The 24,635-nt window shown below is 46.4% G+C and overlaps 1 protein-coding gene across 1 annotated transcript in view; it reads left to right on the top strand.

The window, feature by feature from the left end:
- LOC309560892 (antigen peptide transporter 2-like) overlaps positions 1 to 24,635 on the top strand; it is a 77,743-nt gene that overhangs the window by 10,817 nt on the left and 42,291 nt on the right. The window contains exons 2-3 of the mRNA XM_082264576.1: positions 9,618 to 10,136; positions 15,747 to 15,861. Coding sequence (XP_082120702.1) covers positions 9,626 to 10,136; positions 15,747 to 15,861 — 626 coding nt within the window. The 5' untranslated portion in view covers positions 9,618 to 9,625. The remainder of the gene's footprint in view (positions 1 to 9,617; positions 10,137 to 15,746; positions 15,862 to 24,635) is intronic.

The raw sequence follows: 24,635 nt of genomic DNA, 5'->3' as shown, positions 1-24,635 counted from the left end.
TTTCTCCCCAGCCGGGCCATTTTGTAGACTCCCCGAGTAACATGTCACATAATGGCTGACGATACGAACATGTCACCAGGAAGTCAGATAAAAAAATGAGCATATCGATCCCGACATCTAAATGTGGAAGTAACTCCGTCACTATAATCTCATATCAGATTTATAGGCACAGTCCACAATTTGCAAGAATAAATGCACCAACATTGATAAAATACAAAAATGTATATATATATTACATTTTTGCATTCAGCACTGCAAAGCATTGCAGCCGCAATCAGTGCATCAGAGGTGCAAAAACACAAACGAAACCAAAAGAAGGCGCACAGGCCTAGGGCATTATCCCAAATACAATGTATTCATGTTAACCTGCTTAGCGGTATCCCAGAGCTTGACTCGGGGTGGATTTTCCATGCTGTTATCGGTATCCCCGAGTCACGCTCGGGGTGGATGTGCAGAGCGCGCAGCGCTGTCTCTTACCTTCTCCTGGCGATCCAGCGATGATCTCCCATTGCTGTGATCGCCAGCCGAGATCCCCGCCACTCGTCCGTCGGTGTGAGGACTTCCTGGTTCCGTTCCCTGCAGCAGCAATGGTGCATGGGAGCGGAACTGGGAGGGAAATTCAAACGTTGCACCAAACACAAACACATAACATTTATATTATATATATTTTATATATATATATATATATATATATATATATATATATATATATATATATATATATACATACACACACACACATATATATATATATATATATATATATATATAATATATACACACACACACATATATATATATATATAAAATATATAACGCATGAATTATAATGTAATCAATAATATAATTTTATTATATAATATAATATAATATATATATATATTATATTATATTATATAATAAAATTATATTATTGATTACATTATAATTCATGCGTTTGTGTTTCAAATTTATCACATCTGGGATGTCTACTAGAGTCTTGTTTTGGTCCGGTTTAAGCCAGTAATTACTAAGAATTGTAGGCCTACAATACATAACGCCAAATTTCCATGCAAAAAAATTGTACCGCTTTTGGTACATAATTCCTGACATAATCATACCGCCAGGGAGGTTAAAGGAGAAGTACAGCCAAAGCACGTTTGGCTGAACTTCTCCTGTGCATCAAGTGCAGTTCCTTCTGCACTCCTGTGACCTGTTTTCAGCAGAAGCCCGCTGTCAGCTGGCATCACAGAGCCAGTCCAGGCTGGGGCAAGATTGTGACAATAAAGCCAGGATCAACTCACGTGCCTGGACCGGCAGCCGGCTCAGCCTCTCAGCAAGCCACCGACAACCTGAGTGGGCTGCTCCCCCCCTCCAGTCAGTGAGTGCGGGGGAGGGGGGCGCAGAGCAGAGAGCCGGTGACTGACAGTCACCGGCTCTCTGCTCCTGGAACTCTGAGAACTGAGCGATCAGCAGTCTTTGGTCACTCGATCCTCCGACTGATATCCGGCGGGCGACAGATGCAGCATTGGACTGATGCTGCATTCACCTAGGTAAGTAGATTTAAAGAAAAAAAGAAAAGCCGAACTTCTCTTTTAATCCTTATAAGATATACTCACGAACAGTGTAAAAATGACAGCATATCAAGCTTTCATAGCATTGCAACCACAGTCAGAGCATCATTTCCCACTATTTGACGCGGTTTGGAGTGTGTGTGTGGGGAGGGAGGGGGGTTGTAGTTGAGTTCCTGTACTTATTTTCTGAGAAAAAAAGCTCTGGAAATACATTTTTGTATTTTATCAATGTTGGTGCATTTATTTTTCCAAAATGTGGACTGTGCCTATAAATCTGATATGAGATTATAGTGACGGAGTTACTTCCACATTTAGATGTCGGGATCGAAATGCTCATTTTTTTATCTGACTTCCTGGTGACATGTTCGTATCGTCAGCCATTATGTGACATGTTACTCGGGGAGTCTACAAAATGGCCCGGCTGGGGAGAAACTGAAAGTTGGCTTGACTCTTCAGGCTGGCACACGGCCAGCATCGCTTACAGCATAGCGTAACTATATCTGCTAGACGCAATGCATTAAACATTGGGGGGAGGGGGAGCTGACTCATTCTCTGCCACAAATAGTTATTTTAATATCACAATCATGTTATGGAATGAGGAGAGATTTATTTAAAGTCCTTGTAAATGGACTGACTGGCAACTTTCGGCCTGGGGGGCAAGTACAAACCAGAGGCCCATGGTGCAGTGACTCGGCCCCTCTCCCACTCTCTCTCTTCCCGGCCTCCTCCTGACCCCCATTCCAGGCCGAAGGTTTGCTCCAGGTACTCTTCACTTACCGGCCGAATCCGGGTTCCCGACTTGGTCAGCAGGGGGCAGTTAGGGGGAGCTGGGACAGCTTGGTTGGGGCTGGCTGGGGGAAGAGAGTCTCCAGTGGAGCATGGAACCGGCCTCTGCTCAGACACAGTTTACACCAGGGGTGGGGAACCTTTTTTCTACCAAGGGCCATTTGGATTTTTGTAACATCATTCGGGGGCCGTACAAAATGTATGCATAAATGTAATAGGCATTGCTTTGCGGCAAAAAACGCTGTAAAAAATTGCGTGACTTTGAGGTCACAAAAGTGTGAAAGGGGCCTTCAGTAATCAAGGTATAGTGTGCCCCCTTTCAATGCAGACTGACCACAGCATGCCCCCCTTTCAATGCAGACTGACCACAGCATGCCCCCCTTTCAATGCAGAGTGACCACAGCATGCCCCCCTTTCAATGCAGAGTGACCACAGCATGCCCCCTTTCAATGCAGACTGACCACAGCATGCCCCCTTTCAATGCAGACTGACCACAGCATGCCCCCCTTTCAATGCAGACTGACCACAGCGTGCCCCCTTTCAATGCCAACTGACCACAGCGTGCCCCCCTTTCAATGTGGAGTGACCACAGCGTGCCCCCTTTCAATGCGGAGTGCCCACAGCGTGCCCCCTTTCAGTGCGGAGTGCTCCCTTTCAATGCGGAGTGCCCAGAGCATGCCCCCCTTTCAATGCGGAGTGCCCAGAGCGTGCCCCCCTTTCAATGCGGAGTGCCCAGAGCGTGCCCTCCTTTCAATGCAGAGTGCCCAGAGCGTGCCCCCCTTTCAATGCGGAGTGCCCAGAGCGTGCCCCCCTTTCAATGCAGAGTGCCCCCTTTCAATGCGGAGTGCCCAGAGCGTGCCCCCCTTTCAATGCGGAGTGCCCAGAGCGTGCCCCCCTTTCAATGCAGACTGACCACAGCGTGCCCCCTTTCAATGCAGACTGACCACAGCGTGCCCCCCTTTCAATGTGGAGTGACCACAGCGTGCCCCCTTTCAATGCGGAGTGCCCACAGCGTGCCCCCCTTCAATGCGGAGTGCCCCCTTTCAATGCGGAGTGCCCAGAGCGTGCCCCCCTTTCAATGCGGAGTGCCCAGAGCGTGCCCCCCTTTCAATGCAGAGTGCCCAGAGCGTGCCCCCCTTTCAATGCGGAGTGCCCAGAGCGTGCCCCCCTTTCAATGCAGAGTGCCCCCTTTCAATGCGGAGTGCCCAGAGCGTGCCCCCCTTTCAATGCGGAGTGCCCACAGCGTGCCCCCCTTTCAATGTGGAGTGCCCAGAGCGTGCCCCCCTTTCAATGCGCAGTGCCCAGAGCGTGCCCCCCTTTCAATGCGGAGTGCCCAGAGCGTGCCCCCCTTTCAATGCGGAGTGCCCAGAGCGTGCCCCCCTTTCAATGTGGAGTGCCCAGAGCGTGCCCCCCTTTCAATGCGCAGTGCCCAGAGCGTGCCCCCTTTCAATGCGGAGTGCCCAGAGCGTGCCCCCCTTTCAATGCAGAGTGCCCCCTTTCAATGCGCAGTGCCCAGAGCGTGCCCCCCTTTCAATGCGGAGTGCCCAGAGCGTGCCCCCCTTTCAATGTGGAGTGCCCAGTGCGTGCCCCCCTTTCAATGCGGAGTGACTGAAAACAATGCAGAGTGAACAGCGTGCCAAGCCCCAGTGCACTTGACTTACCTGTTCTAGCGGCGGGCGGCTTCCTCTCTTCGAGTCCTCCCGCGTCCCGCCTCCCGCCTCCTCCTCGGCCAATGACATTGGCCGAGGAGGAGGCGGATCTGTGAGACAGTAGCGAATTTTCATTCGCTATTGTCACACAAATGGGCGGGCTCGAGGCGCGCTGCTCTACGCTTCGGGTCCAGCCTTTTCAGAGAATTCAGTGTCAGAACGGAGCCATCGGCTCCTTCTGACACAGCGGCACGGGGGGCCGGACAGAAGGATCGTGCGTGCCGCATGCGGCCCGCGGGCCGGAGGTTCCCCACCCCTGGTTTACACCATCCATGCTGGGGGAGGGGCTGGTCTGCGCTTTGTCCTTGTCTTCATCCCACACTCAGTAGATCAGCAGTGGGGACTTTTTACTTCTCTTCACCAGGAATCCTTTAGGCATGTCTGTGGCAGAAGCCGGGCAGCCTTTTTATAGGGCATCTGTGTGGCCCGGGGGGGCAATTGCCCCCCTGCCCCCTAGCCCAGTCATCTCCTGCTTGTAAAGCTTTGTGTTTTATTTTTTTTTTTATAAATAACAAACATGTTATACTTACCTGCTCTGTGTAATGGTTTTGCACAGAGCAGCCTGGATCCTCCTCTTCTTGGGTTCACCACCGGTGCTCCTGGCTCCTCCCCCTTCCCTGCCAAATGATCCCAGAGAAAGCCGCTTTGCTATGGGGGGCACTCATGCGTGCTTGCTCCTGAGTGTTCATAAGACACACAGAACAGGGCTCAGCAGCAGGACCCAATCTTCCATCTTCCTCCTTGCCACAGATGCAGCATTGGAACGATGCTACATTCACCTAGAAAAGTATGATTAAAAAAAAAAAAAAAAAGCCAAACTTTTATTTTAATCCTAATAATATATACTAAAAAAAGGGTAAAAATGACAGCATAGCAAACTACTGGTCTGTAGCACTGCAGTTCATCAAGCGCAGCATGTAACCCAAGCCCAGGAGACCTCTGACCAGGAGCCTAGCTGGCTAACGCGTTTCGAGGGCTCAACCCTCCTATTCAGATCCAAAAGATGAATAAAATATATTTGTGGTAATGCACTAGGCCGGTACAGCCGCTTTTGTGTTTGTTTGTGTTTTTCAAGTTATCATTTTGGGCAACCCCAGGGGCAGCAAAGTCTGAAGTTTCCCTGGACTGTGCGGAAAAGCAGTTATCTCTGAAGAATCTTTAGAGCACTACTCTCATGTGCAGGAAGTGTTTTCAGAGGTGTTTGCATTGCTTACATCCCAGATCTGTACAAAGATACAAACCTTCCGATATGGGGCTGGAGGAAGTAATGAATGAACTACAAGTGCAGTGATGTCACTGTCCTCAGCTGGCGCTCTTTGCTGAATCCCTTAGTTGCAGTGGAAGATGGGACTTGTAGTATGTTTATTCATTGATCCGTATATGAATGGCTGACAGGGTTGTCTGGGGGGAGCCATGTACAGCGGCACGCAATTAACCACTTCCGGACAGCCTGCCGCGTTTTTACGTGCAGGCTGTCCGGATAGGGCACATGTTTTTGTTAATTGTTACAGTGTATTTTGTTTTTCATGCACATTGTAAATAAGTGTATTCGTATATACATTTGCTCAGAAGCGCACTACTCTTAAGCATGAGGCATACATTTAGCCCTTTGATCACCAACAGCGTTAACCCCCTTCCCTGCCAGTGTCATTATTACAATAACAGTGCATATTTATAGCACTGATTACTGTAGTAATGTCACTGGTCCCCCCAAAAGTGTCAAAAATGTCAGTTAGGGGTCCGATCTGTCCGCCGTAATGTCGCAGTCCCACAAAAAAATCGCAGATCGCCGCCATTACTAGTAAAAAAAAAAAAAACAATAAAAATGACAAATCTTTCCCGTAGTTAGTAAACGCGATAACTTTTGCGCAAACCAATCAAAATACGCTTATTGCGTTTTTTTTTTACCAAAAATATGTAGCAGAAAACAAATTAGCCTAAAATGTTAAAAGATTTAGATTTTCTATTTTTTTATGGGGAATGTTAAATGTCAGAATGTGAAAAATGTTGTTTTTTTTTTAAAAATTAAAAATTGCACAAGTGATCAAATACCACCAAAAGAAAGCTCTATTTGTGGGAGAAAAAGGATGTAAATTTAATTTGGGTACAGCTTTGCACAACCGCGCAATTGTCCGTTAAAGTAACGCAGTTCCGAATCACAAAATATGGCCTGGTCAAGAAGGGGGTAAAATCTTCTGTTCTTAAAGTGGATAAAAATACGCTCATTGAGAATTTTTTTGTCAAATACATGTAGCTAAATACATTTTGGCCTGAATATATGACAAAAATTGAACATATTGGATATTTTTTAACTGTCAAAGTAGAAAATGTCAATTTTTCACAAAATTTTCACACTTTTTTTTATTAATATCGCAAAAAATAAAAAGAGCACAGGTGCTGAAATACCACCAAAAGAAAGCTCTGTTTGTGGGAAAAAAAGGACATACATTTTGTTTGGGTACAGCATTGCATGACCGCGCAATTGTCCGTTAAATTTGCCAAGTACCAAGTTAAAAAAGGTGGCCTGGTCATTGAGCAGCAAAATCTTCTGGGACTAAAGTGGTTAAATGAGGAGATTCATTATGCAAAGAATACTCAATCACATGCAAGGAAAAAAAAAACGCATTTTTGCTTGCACATGATTGGAAAAGGGAAGTCAGCAGAGCTTCAGCTCATTTACTAAGCTCCAGACTAGAGCAACTTCAATTTGCAAAGTGCAGTTTATTCGCCTTTTGTAAATCAATCCCATTGTATCTTTCTCTCCCTGCAGAGGAAAAGAAAGCTGTAAACAAACAAAAGTGCGTACAAATAATAATATTAATGCAAAACTTTAAAATAAAGAAAATAAAAAGCTAGATCAAGGTTTGATCTAGGTCAGTGCCAGGGTTTGTGTCAAGTCAAGGGTCAAAGGTCAGGGTCAGTATATTTTAGGTAGGATTAAAAAAAAAATTACATTTTTTTACTTTAGTATCATTATTGTTTCTGGGCTGTACTATGAGTGCATACAACAAATAGTATACACATGTGGTATTGCTGAGATTGTCAGGAGAAGGAGAATTTATTTTGCGTTGTTCTTTGGTGTTACGTTTTAGTAATAGAAAATATACACAGCTAAATAAATAAATAAATAATAATAAAAAAAAAATATATATATATACATACATATATATATATATATATATATATATATATATATATATATACACACACACACACACACACACATATATTTACTATTTTGGTCCAGTTTTTCTTTGATATTTAAAAAAATCAGGAGATATCCTTTACTATTTACCATCAAATGAAAGCCCAATCTGTCCTGAAAAAAATGTAGTATAATTCACCTGGCTACACAAAGTAGTTGCGATATGTGCCGTTTTACGAACACATGTCAAAGCTGCAATATTATGTTCAGACATTAAAGTGTTACTAAACCCACAAACGTAACATCAGTCTGTATATGCAGTAAAGCATGCTTGTTATACTCACTGTGGAATGTAAAGGGTTAATCCTCTGCATTGTGTATAAAGGCAGTTTGATCCTGTCTTCTCTGATCCTCCTTCTCTTTAACTGACTCTAACCCATCTCATGATAGAACAGAGAATTAGGAGTCAGGCTGCACATGCTCAGTTTGATGTGTATTGCTAGAGAGTTTTTCCCTGGGAGAGTGCATGGGATTAGCACAGGACCAATCAGCACTGTCCAGACAGAGGGTCAAGGGAGAATGAAAACTCCTCCTACAAGCTTAAGCAGACACTGATACAAATCACAAGACTGCTATATAGGTCAGGTTCACATTAGTGCGATCACAGAGCTCGCATGTAATTTGGAGTGCACTGCTCCTAAATTACATGCAATCTTTGTGCGGTGCAAATTTCAGCCATACACTAGATTGTGGTCATGGTTCCTGCACCTATTTTCTGAGAAAAAAAGCCCTGGTTACGACCTACTGGCTGCCAACCTACTAACGACCAATGACATGATCAGTTGATAAGAAGTATGTCAGTCGCCCACATAGCATACTTGTTTGACCCTCCCTTGTCTCTCTCCATCAGCTTTAGGGTTACATTAGCTGAATGATGGAGAAAAACTGAGAAAGAAGAGAAACATTGGCATACTAGTCAGTACCAACTTGCACCTCTAACGTTGGGTGTCCTGTATGTGGCGATGTTACTACGTTATGTAAAACTATTAGAATAATTTTTACATTTTAGAATAGGGTGCCTCAAGATTTTCCGTAATTTTAAAGGGTGCCTTGACTGAAAAAAAGGTTGAGAAACACTGGATTAGTGTGATGGTCAGTGGAAAGAATTCTCCTTACACTTGTGGTCATTGGGAAGAATCCCCTCCCCCCTTACAGATAGCTAAAAGGATCAATGTTGTCAGATAGAACCTATCTGTGAGGCAAAAATTGGTCATTGCTCAAGGAACCCCTAACATCCTCTGGAGGAACCCTAGAGTTCTGTGGAAGCCTAGTTGAGAAACCCTGCTCTAGGGGTGCTTCTTCATAGATACAGTACAGGGAATGAGTGTTGTTACTAGGGATGAGCTTGGGTTCGGTCCAAAGGTTCCTTCAGACCTGGAAGAAAGCTGTGGCCATATAGTGTCAATGATGCCATGAACACCCTGCCCGTTTGTGTACATGTAGCTACGAGGCAGGGAATGTCCTGGCCTCAGCTGATTGGGCCGGTGTTCTGTCAGAATACCATACCCTATCAGGATTCCATACCTCCGTCATTTCCGGATGCGGATCAGCTGTGGGTACGTCATGAATCAGCTGTAGCAAGTCCTACTGCGCATGCGCAGAATAGGTAGGGCATTTTAATAACATCGTAAGGGTCAGCCAAAAGTCCTAGTGTGCATGCACCGGTGCATGCGCACCAACGGTTCGGGCAGCGGGATCTCTGATAACAAACATCCATCCGATCTCCATGGGCCACACTGCGCCAAGCCGACACTGCAGCGACCCGACAATCCGATCTCCATGCCCCACACTGCGCCGACCCGACAATTAGACAGTGGGCATGCGAGTGTGGGTAGGGTATAGGATTGTCCCATTTTCGGCTCGGCCCAGTGTATGCCATGGAGATCGGATGGATGTTTGTTATAAGAGATGCCGCTACCCGATCCGTTGGTGCGCATGCGCCCGCTCATGCGCAGTAAGACTTTTGCCTCATCCCCTTACGATGTTATCAAAATTCCCTACCTATTCCGCGCATGCGCAATAGGACGTGTGCTGCGGCTACAGTTGGTGCATGACGAACCCGCACCGGAAATGACGTAGGTAGGGAAATCTAATGGGGTAGGGTTTTCTGATAGAACACCGGCATTGACAGTTCTTTCCAGGTTTGGCCAAACATGGACTTGGACCAAACCCAAGCTCATTTTCTCTGGTTGTCATCCTATTATGACAGGAAGGGTGTTGATTCTACAATTCTTTAGAAGCTGTGTTCTTTCATGTTTCTTTTAATAATAACACTGTCGCAACATGTTATTTCAGTTAATAAATGACTAATTTCACTTGGTCTTCGTGTGGGAATTTACCTATATCCATTTTGTTTTTTTTCAGGTCTCTGAATGTTTTTCACAATGATATCCTTCTGTTTTCCACTCGTTGTCTTCTTGCTGGACTCCTCTCTAAGTTATGTATTATCCTTCCTTGTGTATAAATATTACCCCGTATATTTCCTGGATGTGGTGTGGCTGGTGAACCTAATTAAAATACCCCTTCTTAAAGAAGTATCCCAGAAACTGCCCCGTCCAAGTTGGATCCCATCATCACTTGTCTACACCCTGACGCTTTGCCTAGCACCTCCTCTGCACCAAACGCTCCAATTCCTTCTCTTCTCCCAGGCTCCAGAGCTACACTCTGGCCTAGCCAGCTCTCTGCTCTATCACCTGTCCTCCTCTCTGGCCTGTATCCTCTGGGATCTCCTGTCACCTTTCATTTTTTCTGAAGAAGATCCAGAAGGAGATAAAAATGGAAAGCAGAAGGAAAGGAAGAACTTCTTCAGGCTGATAAAGCTTTCCAAGCCAGACTGGCCTTTCCTGACCTCGGCTTTTGTGTTCCTGATATTCGCATTGTCACGTAAGTTCCAAAAAAGTCTGAAGATGTAGGTTGTGCTAGCAATGCAGGTCATTTTTTTTTTTAAACTTGCGGTGGTGCACTAAAAACATGTACGTGAACAAAAAAAAGTGCACATAAGGGTGTTCCTTTTCTCCATCCCCTGAAACAGAAGAACCTTACCCTCACCTTTTGGGGCGCAAGACTCAAACATGGACCACCTAGCCAATAGGCCTAGGGGACCCCTCTCCTCATGGTCAGTCAAAATTGACCAACAAAGTAATAGTTGATGAGCTCTCCCAAAGAGAGTCTCCCCCAGTTCAGGGGAGGAAGGAACCTGATGTCCACACATCCTCCCCGTATACTTCAGGTTGGGCCCGAGGACACACATCCTCCACATATACTTCAGGTTGGGCCCGAGGACACACATCCTCCACATATACTTCAGGTCAGGCCCGAGGACACACATCCTCCACGTATACTTGAGGTCAGGCCCGAGGACACACATCCTCCACGTATACTTCAGGTCAGGCCAGAGGACACACATCCTCCACGTATACTTGAGGTCAGGCCCGAGGACACACATCCTCCACGTATACTTGAGGTCAGGCCCGAGGACACACATCCTCCACGTATACTTGAGGTCAGGCCCGAGGACACACATCCTCCACGTATACTTGAGGTCAGGCCCGAGGACACACATCCTCCACGTATACTTGAGGTCAGGCCCGAGGACCCACATCGTTATTTCAAGTAAAAAGACACAGACAAAGCTGACAAAAACGAGAGAAATAAATAGCGCCAGTGCATAGGCTAACGTAAAAGAGGTGAATCGGTGCTAATTTCTTCACAAATAATAATACTATAGCCAAGTTATGTATAAAGAATAAAATCAATAAACAGATCCACTTCAATCAAATGCAGTGAATAATTAACAAAAAAGGTATAGGAGATGTTGAGTGATGACAATGGATGGAAATAAATGAGTGTAGGAATAATAGTGCTAGAAAGACTAGTGGCTATAAATACACAAATAATTAGTGGACACAAATAACAAAATCCATAAATGTAATTAAATAATAAAAATATTATAAATGAGTGCAATAGGTGGTTAATATTCTGTGAAAAAATCTGTGAAAAAATAAATAAAGTGAATCTTCCTGCTAGATAATGTCCAAGTGCAAAAAATATCGTGACTGAAGGTGATATCTCAAAATAAGATAAGTGACTTTTCTTTGTGAGATGCAAATGGTGTCATGCAGGGTGAGCAAGATATCCAAACATAGAACACCATTTGGATCTCACAAAGAAAAGTCACTTATCTTATTTTGAGATATCACCTTCAGTCACGATATTTTTTGCACTTGGACATTATCTAGCAGGAAGATTCACTTTATTTATTTTTTTCACAGATTTTTTCACAGAATATTAACCACTTGCCGACTGGTCACATTGACCGTACTGCGGCAAAGTGGTTCGATATCGTCCAGCGACGTAGACCTACGTCGCTGGACTCCTCCCCTTGTGGGCGGCGTGCGCGCGCCGCCGGAGGCTCGCTCCCGCTGTTTTCAGTCACAGCGGGAGTTGGGCCAGGGGAAGAGAGGTGGTGATCACCGCCTCTCTCTTCCCCGATCGTCGGGGATCGAGTGTGGAAATCCGCCCGCTTGTTTAAACAAAGCGGGCGGATCTCCTAAGTGACAAACAGTGACAGATTGCAGGATTCAGCATAGCTGAACCTGCGATCTGTGCCTGTGTCACTCAGTCCCCTCCCCCCACACACGTTAGTAAACACCAGGCATACATTAACCCCTTGATCACCAATAAAAATTAACCCCTTCCCTGCCAGTGTCATTTTTACAGTAACAGTGCATATTTATAGCACTGATTACTGATTACTGTAGTAATGTCACTGGTACCCCCAAAAGTGTAAAAAAAAAAAAAAAACAATAAAAATTACATAAATTTCCCGTAGTTAGTAGCTTATTGCGATTTTTTTTTACCAAACATATGTAGCAGAAAACAAATTGGCCTAAAATGTTAAAAAATTTTGATTTTTACATTTTTTTTGGGGAATTTCATGTAAAAAATTTTAAAAATATTGTTATTTTTTTTCAAAATTGTCGCTCATTTTTTTGTTTATAGCGCAAAAAGTAAAAATCGCACAGGTGATCAAATTCCGCCAAAAGAAAGCTCTATTTGTGGGGAAAAAAAGGACATCAATTTAATTCGAGTACAGCGTGGCATGACCGCGCAATTGTCCGTTAAAGTAACGCAGTGCCGAATCACAAAATATGGCCTGGTCAGGAATGGGGTAAAATCTTCCGGTCTTAAAGTGGATAAAAATACGCTCATTGAGAATTTTCTTGTCAAAGACATGTAGCTGAATACATTTTGGCCTAAATATATGACAAAAATTGAATATATTGGATATTCTTTAACTGTCAAAGTAGAAAAGTATTGTTATTTTTTCAAAATTTTCGCATTTTTTTATTAATATCGCAAAAAATAAAAAGCGCAGAGGTGATCAAATACCACCAAAAGAAAGCTCTGTTTGTGGGAAAAAAAGGACGTAACTTTCGTTTGGGTATGGCGTTGTGTGACCGCGCAATTGTCAGTTAAAGTCTCACAGTGCCGAATCGCAAAAAGTGGCCTGGACGTAAGACAGCAAAATCCTCCGGTGGTAAAGTGGTTAAGCACCTATTGCACCAGATTGCACTCATTTATAATATTTTTAATATTTATTTACATTTATGGATTTTGTTATTTGTGTCCACTAATTATTTGTGTATTTATAGCCACTAGTCTTTCTAGCAATATACTCCTACACTCATTTATTTCTATCTATTGTCATCACTCAACATCTCCCACACCTTCTTTTTAATTATTCATGCATTTGATTAAGTGCAGGTTCACAATGCAGCGGCACGACTTCGGCGCGACTTGCACGGACTTCATATAATGAATGTCTATGCAAGTCGCTCCGAAGTCCCCCCGAAGTAGTACAGGACCCTTTTTCTAAGTCGGAGTGACTCGTGTCGCTCCTATTAGAACGGCTCCTGTACCGAACAATGGGAGCGCGACGGACCGCGACTTGTCAGGCTGACAAGTCGCGGTCCAAGTCGGATCAGTGTGAACCGGCACTGAAGTGGATCTATTTATTGATTTTATTCTTTATACATAACTTGGCTATAGTATTATTATTTGTGAAGAAATTAGCACCGATTCACCTCTTTTACGTTGACCAGTACCAGTATTTTGTGAAAATACAGAATTGGCTGCTTGCTTTCTTTTCTATATTATTTTTAAACCTGGATACTTGGATTCACCACTCACCTTATAATTGCTCTCACATACTATACCTGATTAGCAGCGCATAGGTCTTTCTTTTGTTTTTTAGTGCATAGGCTAGGCTCTGAGGTCTGCTAGCTACAAAATTGCCCTGGACTTAGCCATAAACCTTTATTCCATTACTGTGAGCTTTAGCCCATGCAGGGCAAAGTAACAGGGACACTTTAAACGGTAAGTTAACCCTTTCATGAAAAATAAAAACGTGAATCTCAGATTTTGCAGCACAACCTAATATCTTGTACACTTGGTTTTCCTGGTCCTTTGATGGAGTGCAGCTTGACTTGCAGGCAACACTGCACCGACGTTTTATTACTCTGGTAGTGTGGAGGGATGGTAAAGCACTACAAAAGTGTTAATGAGCCCTAAAGTAGAAGCACCTTTTGGTTTAAAGAGCAACCTCGCCCCCCCCCCCCCCCATTTATTTATTTTATTTTTTTTACACCCCTGCTTACCCGATACTGGGTTGTTCTCAGTTCAGATGCTTTCCCACCCAGTGGATCCATCATTGTCTTGCTGTTATCTACTTCTCCTGTGCCACCGCTCAGGTCCCTCTCCACCATCTTCCTCCATACCACCAGTAGGAGGATGTCGCTTCTGGATTTAGTCCAATGACGCACCCTCCCCCCTCCCCTCTCCCCTCTGCTCCTTTCATTAATGGGATTTTATGCCTGCTGGGATATGTGCATATCCCAAGAGGCTTTAGGGGTTTCATGTGCTGCATGGGGGAAAGGCTCGGAGAGGATGAAAGTCCAGTTTTAGTGTTAAGTTCCGCTTTAAACTTTGTTACAATAAAAGCAGCTTTCTAAAAATTAGTTAAAACCAGAAGGGTTTCACCTTTTTAACTGGTAGGCAAGTGGCGGTTCAGAGTTAATATATACTTTGTGAAGAATGGAATCGGAGTTGCTGCGCCTCTTTACCATAGCGATGGGAAGAGTATTGCACGTTCTTGTCCTCAAAATGACAGCTGGCTTGGCCATTCAGGACAATGGAGAGTGGAGTGCACTTCATAAGGTGATGATCTATCAGTCTAGCTTCTATATTTTGCAAAGCAGACATCAGTTTAGCCAGTTGTCTCAGCCCCCATTGTCCATACTGACCAATCAGATTCACCTTTCATAACACTATATGGGAGAAAGAAAAAAAGAGAATCAGTGACATACACAGAATTGTTTCCTGGTAAAATGTTTATTTATATATGGAATGATAAACTGCACCCACCTCAACCAAACCATTACCTACCTTCAAGTGAACCTCCAAAAGTAGGCAGTTCTACCATCCAATTGATTTGGATGGATCGTACGGGTTGGTGGGTGGTTAATAGTATAACCATACCCAGGCTCGGGACAACGGGTTGGCAGGAGGGATGGCCGCCCTAGGCACTGTGGTATTATGTAAGGTGTGGGGGCATCGCAAAAAGATTGAGAGGAGAGGGGATTTTTGTTGGGAGGGGGAATTTGGGGGGGGGGGGGGCGAGCAGAGGGTAAGAATTGCTCTAGGAGGGGAAATTTGAGTGTGTGGGCTAGGAGTGGTGATTCAGGGGTGATTTGTTTTAGGAGGGGGTGGGAGAAAAGGATTTGTGCTAGAGGGAGAATTTATTATTTTTTTTTTTTTGGGAGGGGGGGGGGGGGTTGGATTTGTGCTAGTATGGATGATTAGGAGGTGTTATGCTGGGGGCATTTGGGGGATGGAGGGGGCAGAGATTTGTGCTGGGATGAAGGATTTCAGCAGGGGGGGGGGGGATATGTACTGAGAGGAGGAAGAATTTATGGAGGTAATCTTGCAGATTAGTGCCCAATATTTTTTGTGAGGGGGGGGATTTACTAAAGGCATGACTCCCAACATTTTGAGATGGGAACGAGGGACCTATTAGCAAAAGTATGTAGGAATAGGACACACCCCTGCCATGCCCCCTTAAAGGAAAATTATACAAATAAAATATTATTAAACCCACAAGTGCTTTTTTTTATTTATTTATTTTTTTTTATTTTTTTTTTTTACCACTACTATTGCTTTGTCCTGGTTTTTGAAATTTACAAATGCAACATCTTAGGAATTGGATGAAAGGTTTAGCACTGGGAAGCACTTTTTGAAATATAAAAAGTGTATTTTATATACAACTCTATAGATCAGACCAAAAAGGGGGACAAATGAGGAGGAAAGAGAGACAGAGGGACTTTGATCCAAATCAGGGACAGTTGGGGGCTATGGTACAACAAAAATTAAAAACGTACAATATGTATACTGGAGTTTTCATAGTAACTCTCCTATCCCATTTATTATCCCCAGTTGAAATGTCTATCCCATATTACATGGGGCGTCTGATCGATATCTTGTCCAATAAATACAAAGAGTCAGATTTCTTGAAGAACATCGCATACATGGCCTTCTTTTCTATCACAAGGTAAGTAAGCTACGTTTATTTATTGTTGTGTTGATGCTACATTTTGTATGGATATACGGCAAAAAGAATTTGTCCTATGACTCAAAACAATACTAAGCAGAAAAGTGGTAATTGCTATAATTCATTCACATAAATCATATATATCATGGTACTGATAGTACCTTATTCCTGCAGCACTGTTGAGTGGTCACATGATCTTTGCTATCTGTAGGGAAAGATCCTTGGAGGAGCTTCTATTACTCTGATGTATGCTCTCTACAGTGTGAGTCTGTCTCTGCACAGCCCTGATTGATGCTGTGCTGCTCACATGGCACTGATGATGAGGCACTGATGGGTACTGATTGGCAGCACTGGTGGGCACTGATGGGTGGCAATGGTGGGCACTGGTGGGCACTGTTTAGCAGCACTGGTGGGCACTGATGGGTGGCACTGGTGGGCACTAGTTAGCAGTACCAATGGGCACTGGTAGGTGGCTCTGGTGGGCACTGTTTAGCAGCACTGGTGGGTACTTATGGGTGGCACTGGTGGGCACTGGTTAGCAATACCAATTCGCACTGGTAGGTGGTACTGATGGGCACTGATTGGCAGCACTGGTGGGCACTGATGGGCACTGGTTAGCAGTACAAATGGGCACTGGTGGGCACTGTTTAGCAGCACTGGTGGGCACTGATGGGTGGCACTGGTGGGCACTGGTTAGCAGTACCAATTGGCACTGGTAGGTGGCACTGGTGGGCACTGTTTAGCAGCACTGGTGGGCACTTATGGGTGGCACTGGTGGGCACTGGTTAGCAATACCAATAGGCACTGGTAGATGGCACTGATGGGCACTGGTTAGCAGCACTGGTGTCACTGTGTGGGACCAATGTCCCTTTTACAGAAGCCGGTAGTCGGCTTATGTTTTTCACCTCACGCTGTCAGTGTGTGGGAGGGGGGGGGGGGGAGCAGATTACCGGCTCCTGTTTCCATCATGTGATCAGCTGTCATTGACTGACAGCTGATTGTGTGGTAAAGGACTCAGTGAACACAGAGCTCACCGAGATACGCAGGCAGTATGAGAATGAGAGGATGTCCCTTGCGGCAATTAGACTGTAGCCGTCTTTCGGCTTTAGTGCGAGCACCAAGTGATTAACACAAGGAAGGGGCCAGTAAATGACACTTTTGCCGGTCCCTTCCCTGCTCTCAAATCTGACAGATCCCCCACAGCAGCCAGCAGGAGGTGGGCGGGGGAAACCCAGGAGCACTGTGAGGGGATGAGGGAAGCACACAGGGGGCCGGGGTGGCAGGACAGGGATAGGGAGGAGGCGGAACCAATACCCTCCATTTCCCTCCTGCAGCCGCTGAATGTCTGTGGCAGGGAGAGGAGGGGAAGCGGGCATTCAGTGACTACATAAAGGAGTTGGTTCCTCTACATGCCGCCGACCCTGTCGCATGGGCCCCCTGGATCATGGTGCCAGGTCGCAATGGCGACCCTTGCATGTACGCCCCTGAGTGGATTCAAACATGCTTTGCACGAACATAGATCTATACTCAGACAAGAAATAAAAAAAAAAAAAACATGTATAAATAAAAAAAAATAATAAAAAATTGTGGCAGAATTGATGGGCCACTTGGTCTTTTTTTGCCATCACTTTTTATGTTTCTAACAAAAATGTCCCTGGTCTTGGCCAAAAACCTAGCCCATGAGTTGACGTGCAGAAAAAAAGCAGGTGGTGCTGTGACCCACAGCTCTTCACCACAATGTCCAGATCACTCAAGATGATGGGCTCCTTGAAGCTGAAATTGAATCTGCTCATATTTTACCATCACTGCAGGGCTGGCCCAAGACATTGTGCTGCCTGGGTCCAAGAATGAAATGCTACCGCCCCCCCCCCCCCAAAAAAAAAAAAACACGTCCACCAAAAGGCCCCCACATCCATTATATTATACCATGATATGGTAATTTTATCTCCTTCACTGATGTGCGCTGATGAGACTGCACTGATAGGTACTGATGAGGCAGCACTGATGGGCACTGATAGATGGCACTGATAGGCTGCACTGAAGGGTATTGGTGAGGCAGCACTGATGGGCACTGATAGGTGGCACTGATAGGCAACACTGATGAAGCGGCACTGATGGGCACTGATTGGCAGCACTGATGGGCACTGAAAGCTGGCACTGGTGGGCACTGATTAGCAGTACTGGAGGGTACTGTTTAGCAGCACTGATGGGCACTAAGGGGATTGCTGTTCCTCTTACAGAAACCGTTTAACGGCTTGCTTCTTTTCTTCACGCTAACAGTGTGAGGAAAAAAGAAAGCCAATAACCGGCTTCTGTTTACTTCTATGATCAGCTGTCATTGGCTCACAGCTGATCGCGTGGTAAAGGGCCTGCTGTGATTGGCCCTTTACCCCGTTCTGTGATCAGCCGAGTCCCAAGGTCACAGAGTGTGCCGCCTACGCGCCCCAGGGGGTGCAGGCAGTGTGAGAACGGGAGGATGTCCATGGACGCCCCCCTGGCGTTTTACGCTGTCTTTCCACTATAGCGCAGGCACCAAGTGGTTAAAGAGCCGCCTCTGCCACCCCTCTCAAAGTTCTGCCTGGGTCCATTGAACCCAGCAGGACCCATAGTAGGACCGGCCCTGCATCACTGCATGAACATTGGATTTCATTTCTCTCAATCAGAGGCTCAGCCTGAGGGCTTTTGGGAGGAGGACTGAGACAGAGTGCTGTAAGGTTTTTAGGAAGCTTTGTACAGCACCCTGCCGGCTCCTCCCACCAGCCATTATCTGCCTGCATTACATAGTGAAGCACACAGAAAACCATTGATGGTGCCACTGGGTCTAAAATAAGGTATGGAAAGCTTTTATTTAAAAATGTTATTAGCATGTTGATGATAGGGAAAGGAAGAACAAGGGAATGCAAAATTTAATCAGATTCAATTTCAGCTTTAGGTCTGTGGTCAGCCTAATACTAGCCTTACACCTGTAGAATTCCATTCAAACATATGGTTTAGAAAGTATAGAAATCGCTTGTCCTACCATTTGATAGTGCCTTCATGGAATCGACTCATTTTGAATGAGTTTTTTTTCGAGTACGATGTCAGTGGCTTGATTTTCGCAGAACGAATGTTCTGCTTCCAGATTAACATTGACAAGTGCATGTACTTAAGAGTAATTATGGTTTTTCTCGACCAAGAGCAAATTCCGCTATTGCTCAATTTGCTCATTCCCATCAGATTCAACAAAAATATTCAAATATTCCACGCTCTTGATTTTTTATTTTTTTTGCTTGCTATAGTTGAAACTGATTGCTGAATTATCCCCCTTACAGTGGTGTTCCACCCCCCCCCCTCCAAAAATTCAAAGTCAGCAGCTACACATACTGTACACATACTGTAGCTGCTGACTTTAAATATTAGGACACTTAAGTACCTGTCCTGGAGTCCAGCGATGACGTCACCTCAGCCAATATTTATATCGGCTGTCGGGTGCTCCCGCCGCCATCGCCAATAAGGGAACCCCGGCAGTGAAGTCTTACGGCTTCACAGGCAGGACCCTACTGCGCATGCGCGAAGCGCGCTGCACATTCAGAACGGCTCGGCGGCGAGGGAAGGAGGAGGGGGCCAAACTTCCGAGGGACAGCGCAGTCGCGCCGTCTCCCGGAAGTGGGGTAGGGGTACCTGTCAAAAACTGGTACCCGTTCCCCCTCCCCCCCTGAAAGATGCCAAATGTGGCACTGGAAGGGGGGAGGAAGCAAATGAGCAGATGTTCCACTTTTGGGTTGAACTCCACTTTAACTCTTGAAATTCTACAGGTGTAAGGCCAACATAAGTAATGGGTACAGCAAGAAATGAAAGCGGTAGTATACTAAAAAAAAAAACCCTGCAAGACAAAGGCATAATGAGGTGGTATGCATCGCATACTAGCTCATTATGAAATACTTACCTTAGAACGAAGCCCCGACACGGACCCCCGGACACTGCTGTGGGAGCGGACATGATCCCTCTGCGTCTCTTCCAGGTTCGGTGGCTCCGGAGCTGTGAGTCTGCGCGCGGTAGTCATTTTCCGGCAACTTCCCGGCAAGGAACTCTGAAGGTCCGTCGAACCTTCAGAGCGCATGCGCCGCTCATGTCAGCGGCTGCATGCAGTGCAAATATCTCCTAAACCGTGCAGGTTTAGGAGATATTAATTGTACCTACAGGCAAGCCTTATTATAGGCTTACCTGTAGTTAAAAGTCACAAAAATGAACTTCCGGTTCCGGCGCCCATGTAGGAGGCAGCGCGGGACATCGGCTCCAGGACAAACCGGCTACATAGCCCGCAAATTTGCCCATCCGCACCCGCTTTTGCCGCCATCTGCCAGCCAGTGACCCGGGACCCCGATCGCTATGGATCGATTCCTCCACCACGGCGGCGCTCCGCCGGCGGCCCAACTCAAGCCCGCGGCTTCAAATGCGGCCTACTCTGAGGAAGACATGGTGGACGCCGCCCCCCCCTCAGGTGCCACTAACACAGCCGCACCAGACCACCACATCCATCCCCGAGGCTCAGATATCCTCCCTGGCACAGGCTGTGCCCACCCTGCTGTCCCCCACGATCAAGGACGCTGTGGACAAAGCCATCTCTGAGGGAATTGCCCAGATAAAGAAGGAGATAGGAGAACATGCACATCGGCTGACAGAAATAGAACACAGAATGTCTGACCTGGAAGACGAGCTACAGGGATCCTTTGCGATGGACCAGCAGGCCAGGCAGACTCAGAGGTATCTCCTAGATAAAGATGACGATCTGAAGAACAGATCTAGGAGAAATAACCTCCGGATCATAGGACTGCCAGAGACCTATGGAGCAGAAACTCTGTGTGAAATAGCCTCTGTGCGCCTTCCTGCGGCTCTGGGGATCCAGACGCCATGCTCTGTGGAACGTGCTCATCGCCTGGGAGCCCCTTCCAATGACAGACGCACCCCGCGATCGATCATCGTGCGGTACCTGAATTATATGGACCGGCAGAATATTCTGAAATCCTTCCGCAACTCCAAGGCCCTGCAAGTCGATGGCCATAAGCTGCTGATATTTGCAGATTACTCCCAGGAGGTTTCCCGCCGCAGGAAGGCCTTCCAACCGATTTGTCAGGCCTTATTCCACAAATCTATAAAGTTTACACTGGCGTACCCAGCCATACTTCGCCTAGCGGACCTCTCCGGAGAACAAAAATCCTTCTCTGTACCTGACGAGGCCTACCACTTTCTGCAACACCACTACAATCTCGCCCTGGACCCCCCGTCTACACCATCACCTCAACGCCCCCAGGGGGCTAGGGGACAGCAGAGCCCCAGAAAAGAACCAGCGAAGAAGCAACGGGTTTCTTACTGCCACAGACCACGCTGATGAACTACCTGATGCCGGACTGATAACTGTCCACTATGCCTCAACAAACTCGTTCTGTGCATATCCTGTGCTTCCCGACGACAGTACCCCAGACTGGTACTTGGTAACTATACGAGTTTAATATGGTTACGTGCAACTGTCATTTTCTTTGTTCTTTCCCGGTTACGTTAGGATGATTCATTGCCAACGCACTATGCCTGTTATGGCTGGTTAACCCCTTACGGGTTTCTTTATTACATTTATGTTCTTAGATGCCATTTTAGTACATCGGCCCGACCCACCTGCGTGGGATCTACTGCGCACGCGGGTTGCTGCCATTCTGTAGCTTTCCCTCTCCAGTGCTGTGTGACCCTGTTACAACGTCGGGGACCTCCCGCGGTTTTGTTCTAAGCAGCATCCCTCAATTACTGCATACTGACCATCAGTGGCGGGGGCATACCACACTGGACCTGGTAACGCTGTCCAATGCGTGAGCGCATTTACATGAGGAAAAAAGTGAAGTTCTACATGTATATCTCATGTTCCTTACTGGTTTACCCTTTGGCCCACGTTGGGCCTACCCTACTACCTTTACCTATTCCCTTGGCATCTACCTCCAACTATTGTCCGTTGTCCACCTTATTTGGCCAGTTGGGCAACCCACCACGAGGCATAACACTAAGGGCACTCCCACCAATAATCCCTAATCATCTCGAGTTATCACTCCCGTGGGACCCTCCATGAGTGTCATATCTTGGAATGTTAAGGGACTTAGATCGCCTAACAAAAGGATGGCAGTTCTCAGACACTTGAAGCGTTTCAGAGCTGACATTGCGATTTTACAGGAAACACACTTGAAAGCAAAGGACTTCCATCGTATGCGCAAATTGTGGGTGGGACAGGTTTTTGGTTCTCCGGCAGTGAAGGGCAAAGCAGGGGTCCTAATACTTGTTCACAAGAACTTACAGGCTACCATCAAACACACGGTATCTGACGCGGAGGGACGCATAGTGATCCTACACTTAGACACGGCGCAACGGGAATGGGCAATAGCGGGTGTCTACGCCCCGAATACGCCCTCACCGTCGTTCTTTCAGTCATTGACCCAGACATTGGCACCCTTCCTTCATCTACCGCTTTTAGTAGCGGGAGACTTCAACCAACTTATGGACCCGGCGGAGGACAGATCCCTCGCTGCAAGGGCCCTCCAGAACCCAAACTCACGTCACTCCTCGTTGCTGCGGGAATTTGCGGATAGCATACACCTCTCCGATGTATGGCGATTACACAACCCTGAAGGCAGAGAATACTCCTTTTTTTCTCACCCCCACCAGACGCTCTCCAGAATCGATGACATCCTTGCGAATCCTAATATACTCGCTTATGTGACATCTCCCCTCATACATGACATAGCGATATCTGATCACGCCCCAGTCTCAGTTGGCATCACCCTATATAACTCCACTCCTGCTGCGAAATGTTGGCGATTTCCCTCGTACCTCGCCAAGGACCCGGGGGTCTCCTCCCTCATCAAAGCGGCCTGGACAGAATTTGTCGCACAAAACGAATCTCCCTCGATATCCCCCACCCTTCTTTGGGAGACAGGGAAAGCAGTGCTAAGAGGTCATCTTATATCTTATGCCGCGGCATATAAGAAGACACTCTCCAGAACTTTTGAGACGGCCAGCTCCTCACTGAGAGCGGCCCAGGCTGCGCTTCACAGCCGCAACTCCCCTGACAACATAGACCGCTGGCGGTCTGCTAAGGCAGTCTTTGATGAGTGGGCCGAGAAGAGGGAACAGCTATATAGATCCCACCAGGAATGGAAGTTTCATTGCTATGGAAACAAGCCGGGAAAGCTCTTGGCCTCTCTGTGCCGAGGTCCCTTTACCCCGACTCAGGTGTCTGCTTTCAGAGACACTGACGGCCAACTAGTAAATGACCCAAAAGACATCAATAGGGTTTTTGCTCAATTCTATCAAGCCTTATACAGCCATGACCCTATGGACGAGAAGATGGCCTCAGATTGGCTCTCCAGGGTCGGCCTCCCAACCCTAACTCCGGGCCAACTATCGCAGCTCAATGCCCCATTGACTTTGGAAGAATTGACCAAAACCATCAAATCACTAACACCGGGGAAATCACCGGGCCCCGACGGGTACACGCCAGACTTTTACAAGCTAGCAATGGACTCGGTAGCACCGACACTACTGTCTGTCTTTAACCACATACTAGATGGCCATCCCTACCTCCCTACGGGCAGCCAAGCCCACATCAAATTGATATACAAAAAAGGTAAGGACCCACTAGACCCGGGCTCTTATAGGCCAATCTCACTACTTAATGTAGATTCCAAATTGTTATCCAAATTGATGGCGGACAGGTTGGCATCCATAATGCCTACCCTCGTCCACCCCTCACAGGCGGGGTTCATGAAGGGTAGATCAGCGACCTCTAACATTAGGAAAGTACTTCTTGCATTGGAAAGGGCTAAATCAGACCCGGGCACAGACACAGCGATCATAACCCTCGATGCCGAAAAGGCATTTGATAACGTAAATATCCAATGGTTGGATCATGTGCTTCTCCAATTGGGCTTCTCCGGTAAATTTCTCCACCTAATCCGCACGATGTACGCGTCCCCAGCAGCACAAGTGGTGATAGCGGGACATATGTCCCCGTCCTTCCGCCTTTTCAAAGGGACGAGGCAGGGGTGCCCGCTTTCCCCAATTTTGTTCAACTTGGCGCTGGAACCGCTGTCTAGGGCCCTTCTGGCACACCCAGACTTGCATGGTATTGGGGTGGGCACCGAGGAGCTTCGCATTGCAATGTTCGCTGATGACGTCCTTATATTCACATTGGCACCGGGCCAAGATATACCCATAATACAATCCATATTTGCTGACTACCGTCTGTGCTCGGGCCTGCGCATTAACTTTACCAAGAGCGAAATCCTACCCCTCAACACGACACGCACCCCGTCGTGGGCAAACTCCTCGACTCTCCGTATAGCAACATCACACATAACTTACCTTGGGGTCAAAATAGGCCGTTTCCCCTCATCAATTTACCACCTAAATTTTACGCCGGTCCTCGATAAAATGATAGCTGAAATGAAAACATGGGCCAACTTACCGCTGTCCTTCTTCGGAAGATGCCATCTTTACAAAATGACCACCTTCCCGAAATTATTGTATCCGCTGCAAACCATTCCCTTGCTTTTAAAACACACTGATGTCACTAGATTACACAAAGCGCTTTCCACCTTCCTATGGAAGGGGAAGAGACCTCGCATTTCACTCATCAAACTACACCTACCAAAAAGAGAAGGGGGAGTGGATCTACCTAACACCAGATTGTACAACATAGTATGCCTCTTGAGGGGATGTCTAGATTGGCTCAGCCAGGATTCGCGATATACCAACTG

This window comes from Pelophylax lessonae (assembly GCF_965119305.1).
Source record: "Pelophylax lessonae genome assembly, chromosome: 7".
Lineage (NCBI taxonomy): Eukaryota > Metazoa > Chordata > Amphibia > Anura > Ranidae > Pelophylax > Pelophylax lessonae.
The sequence above is the reverse complement of the archived record's forward strand: the minus strand, read 5'-3'. Positions and strand labels throughout refer to the sequence as shown.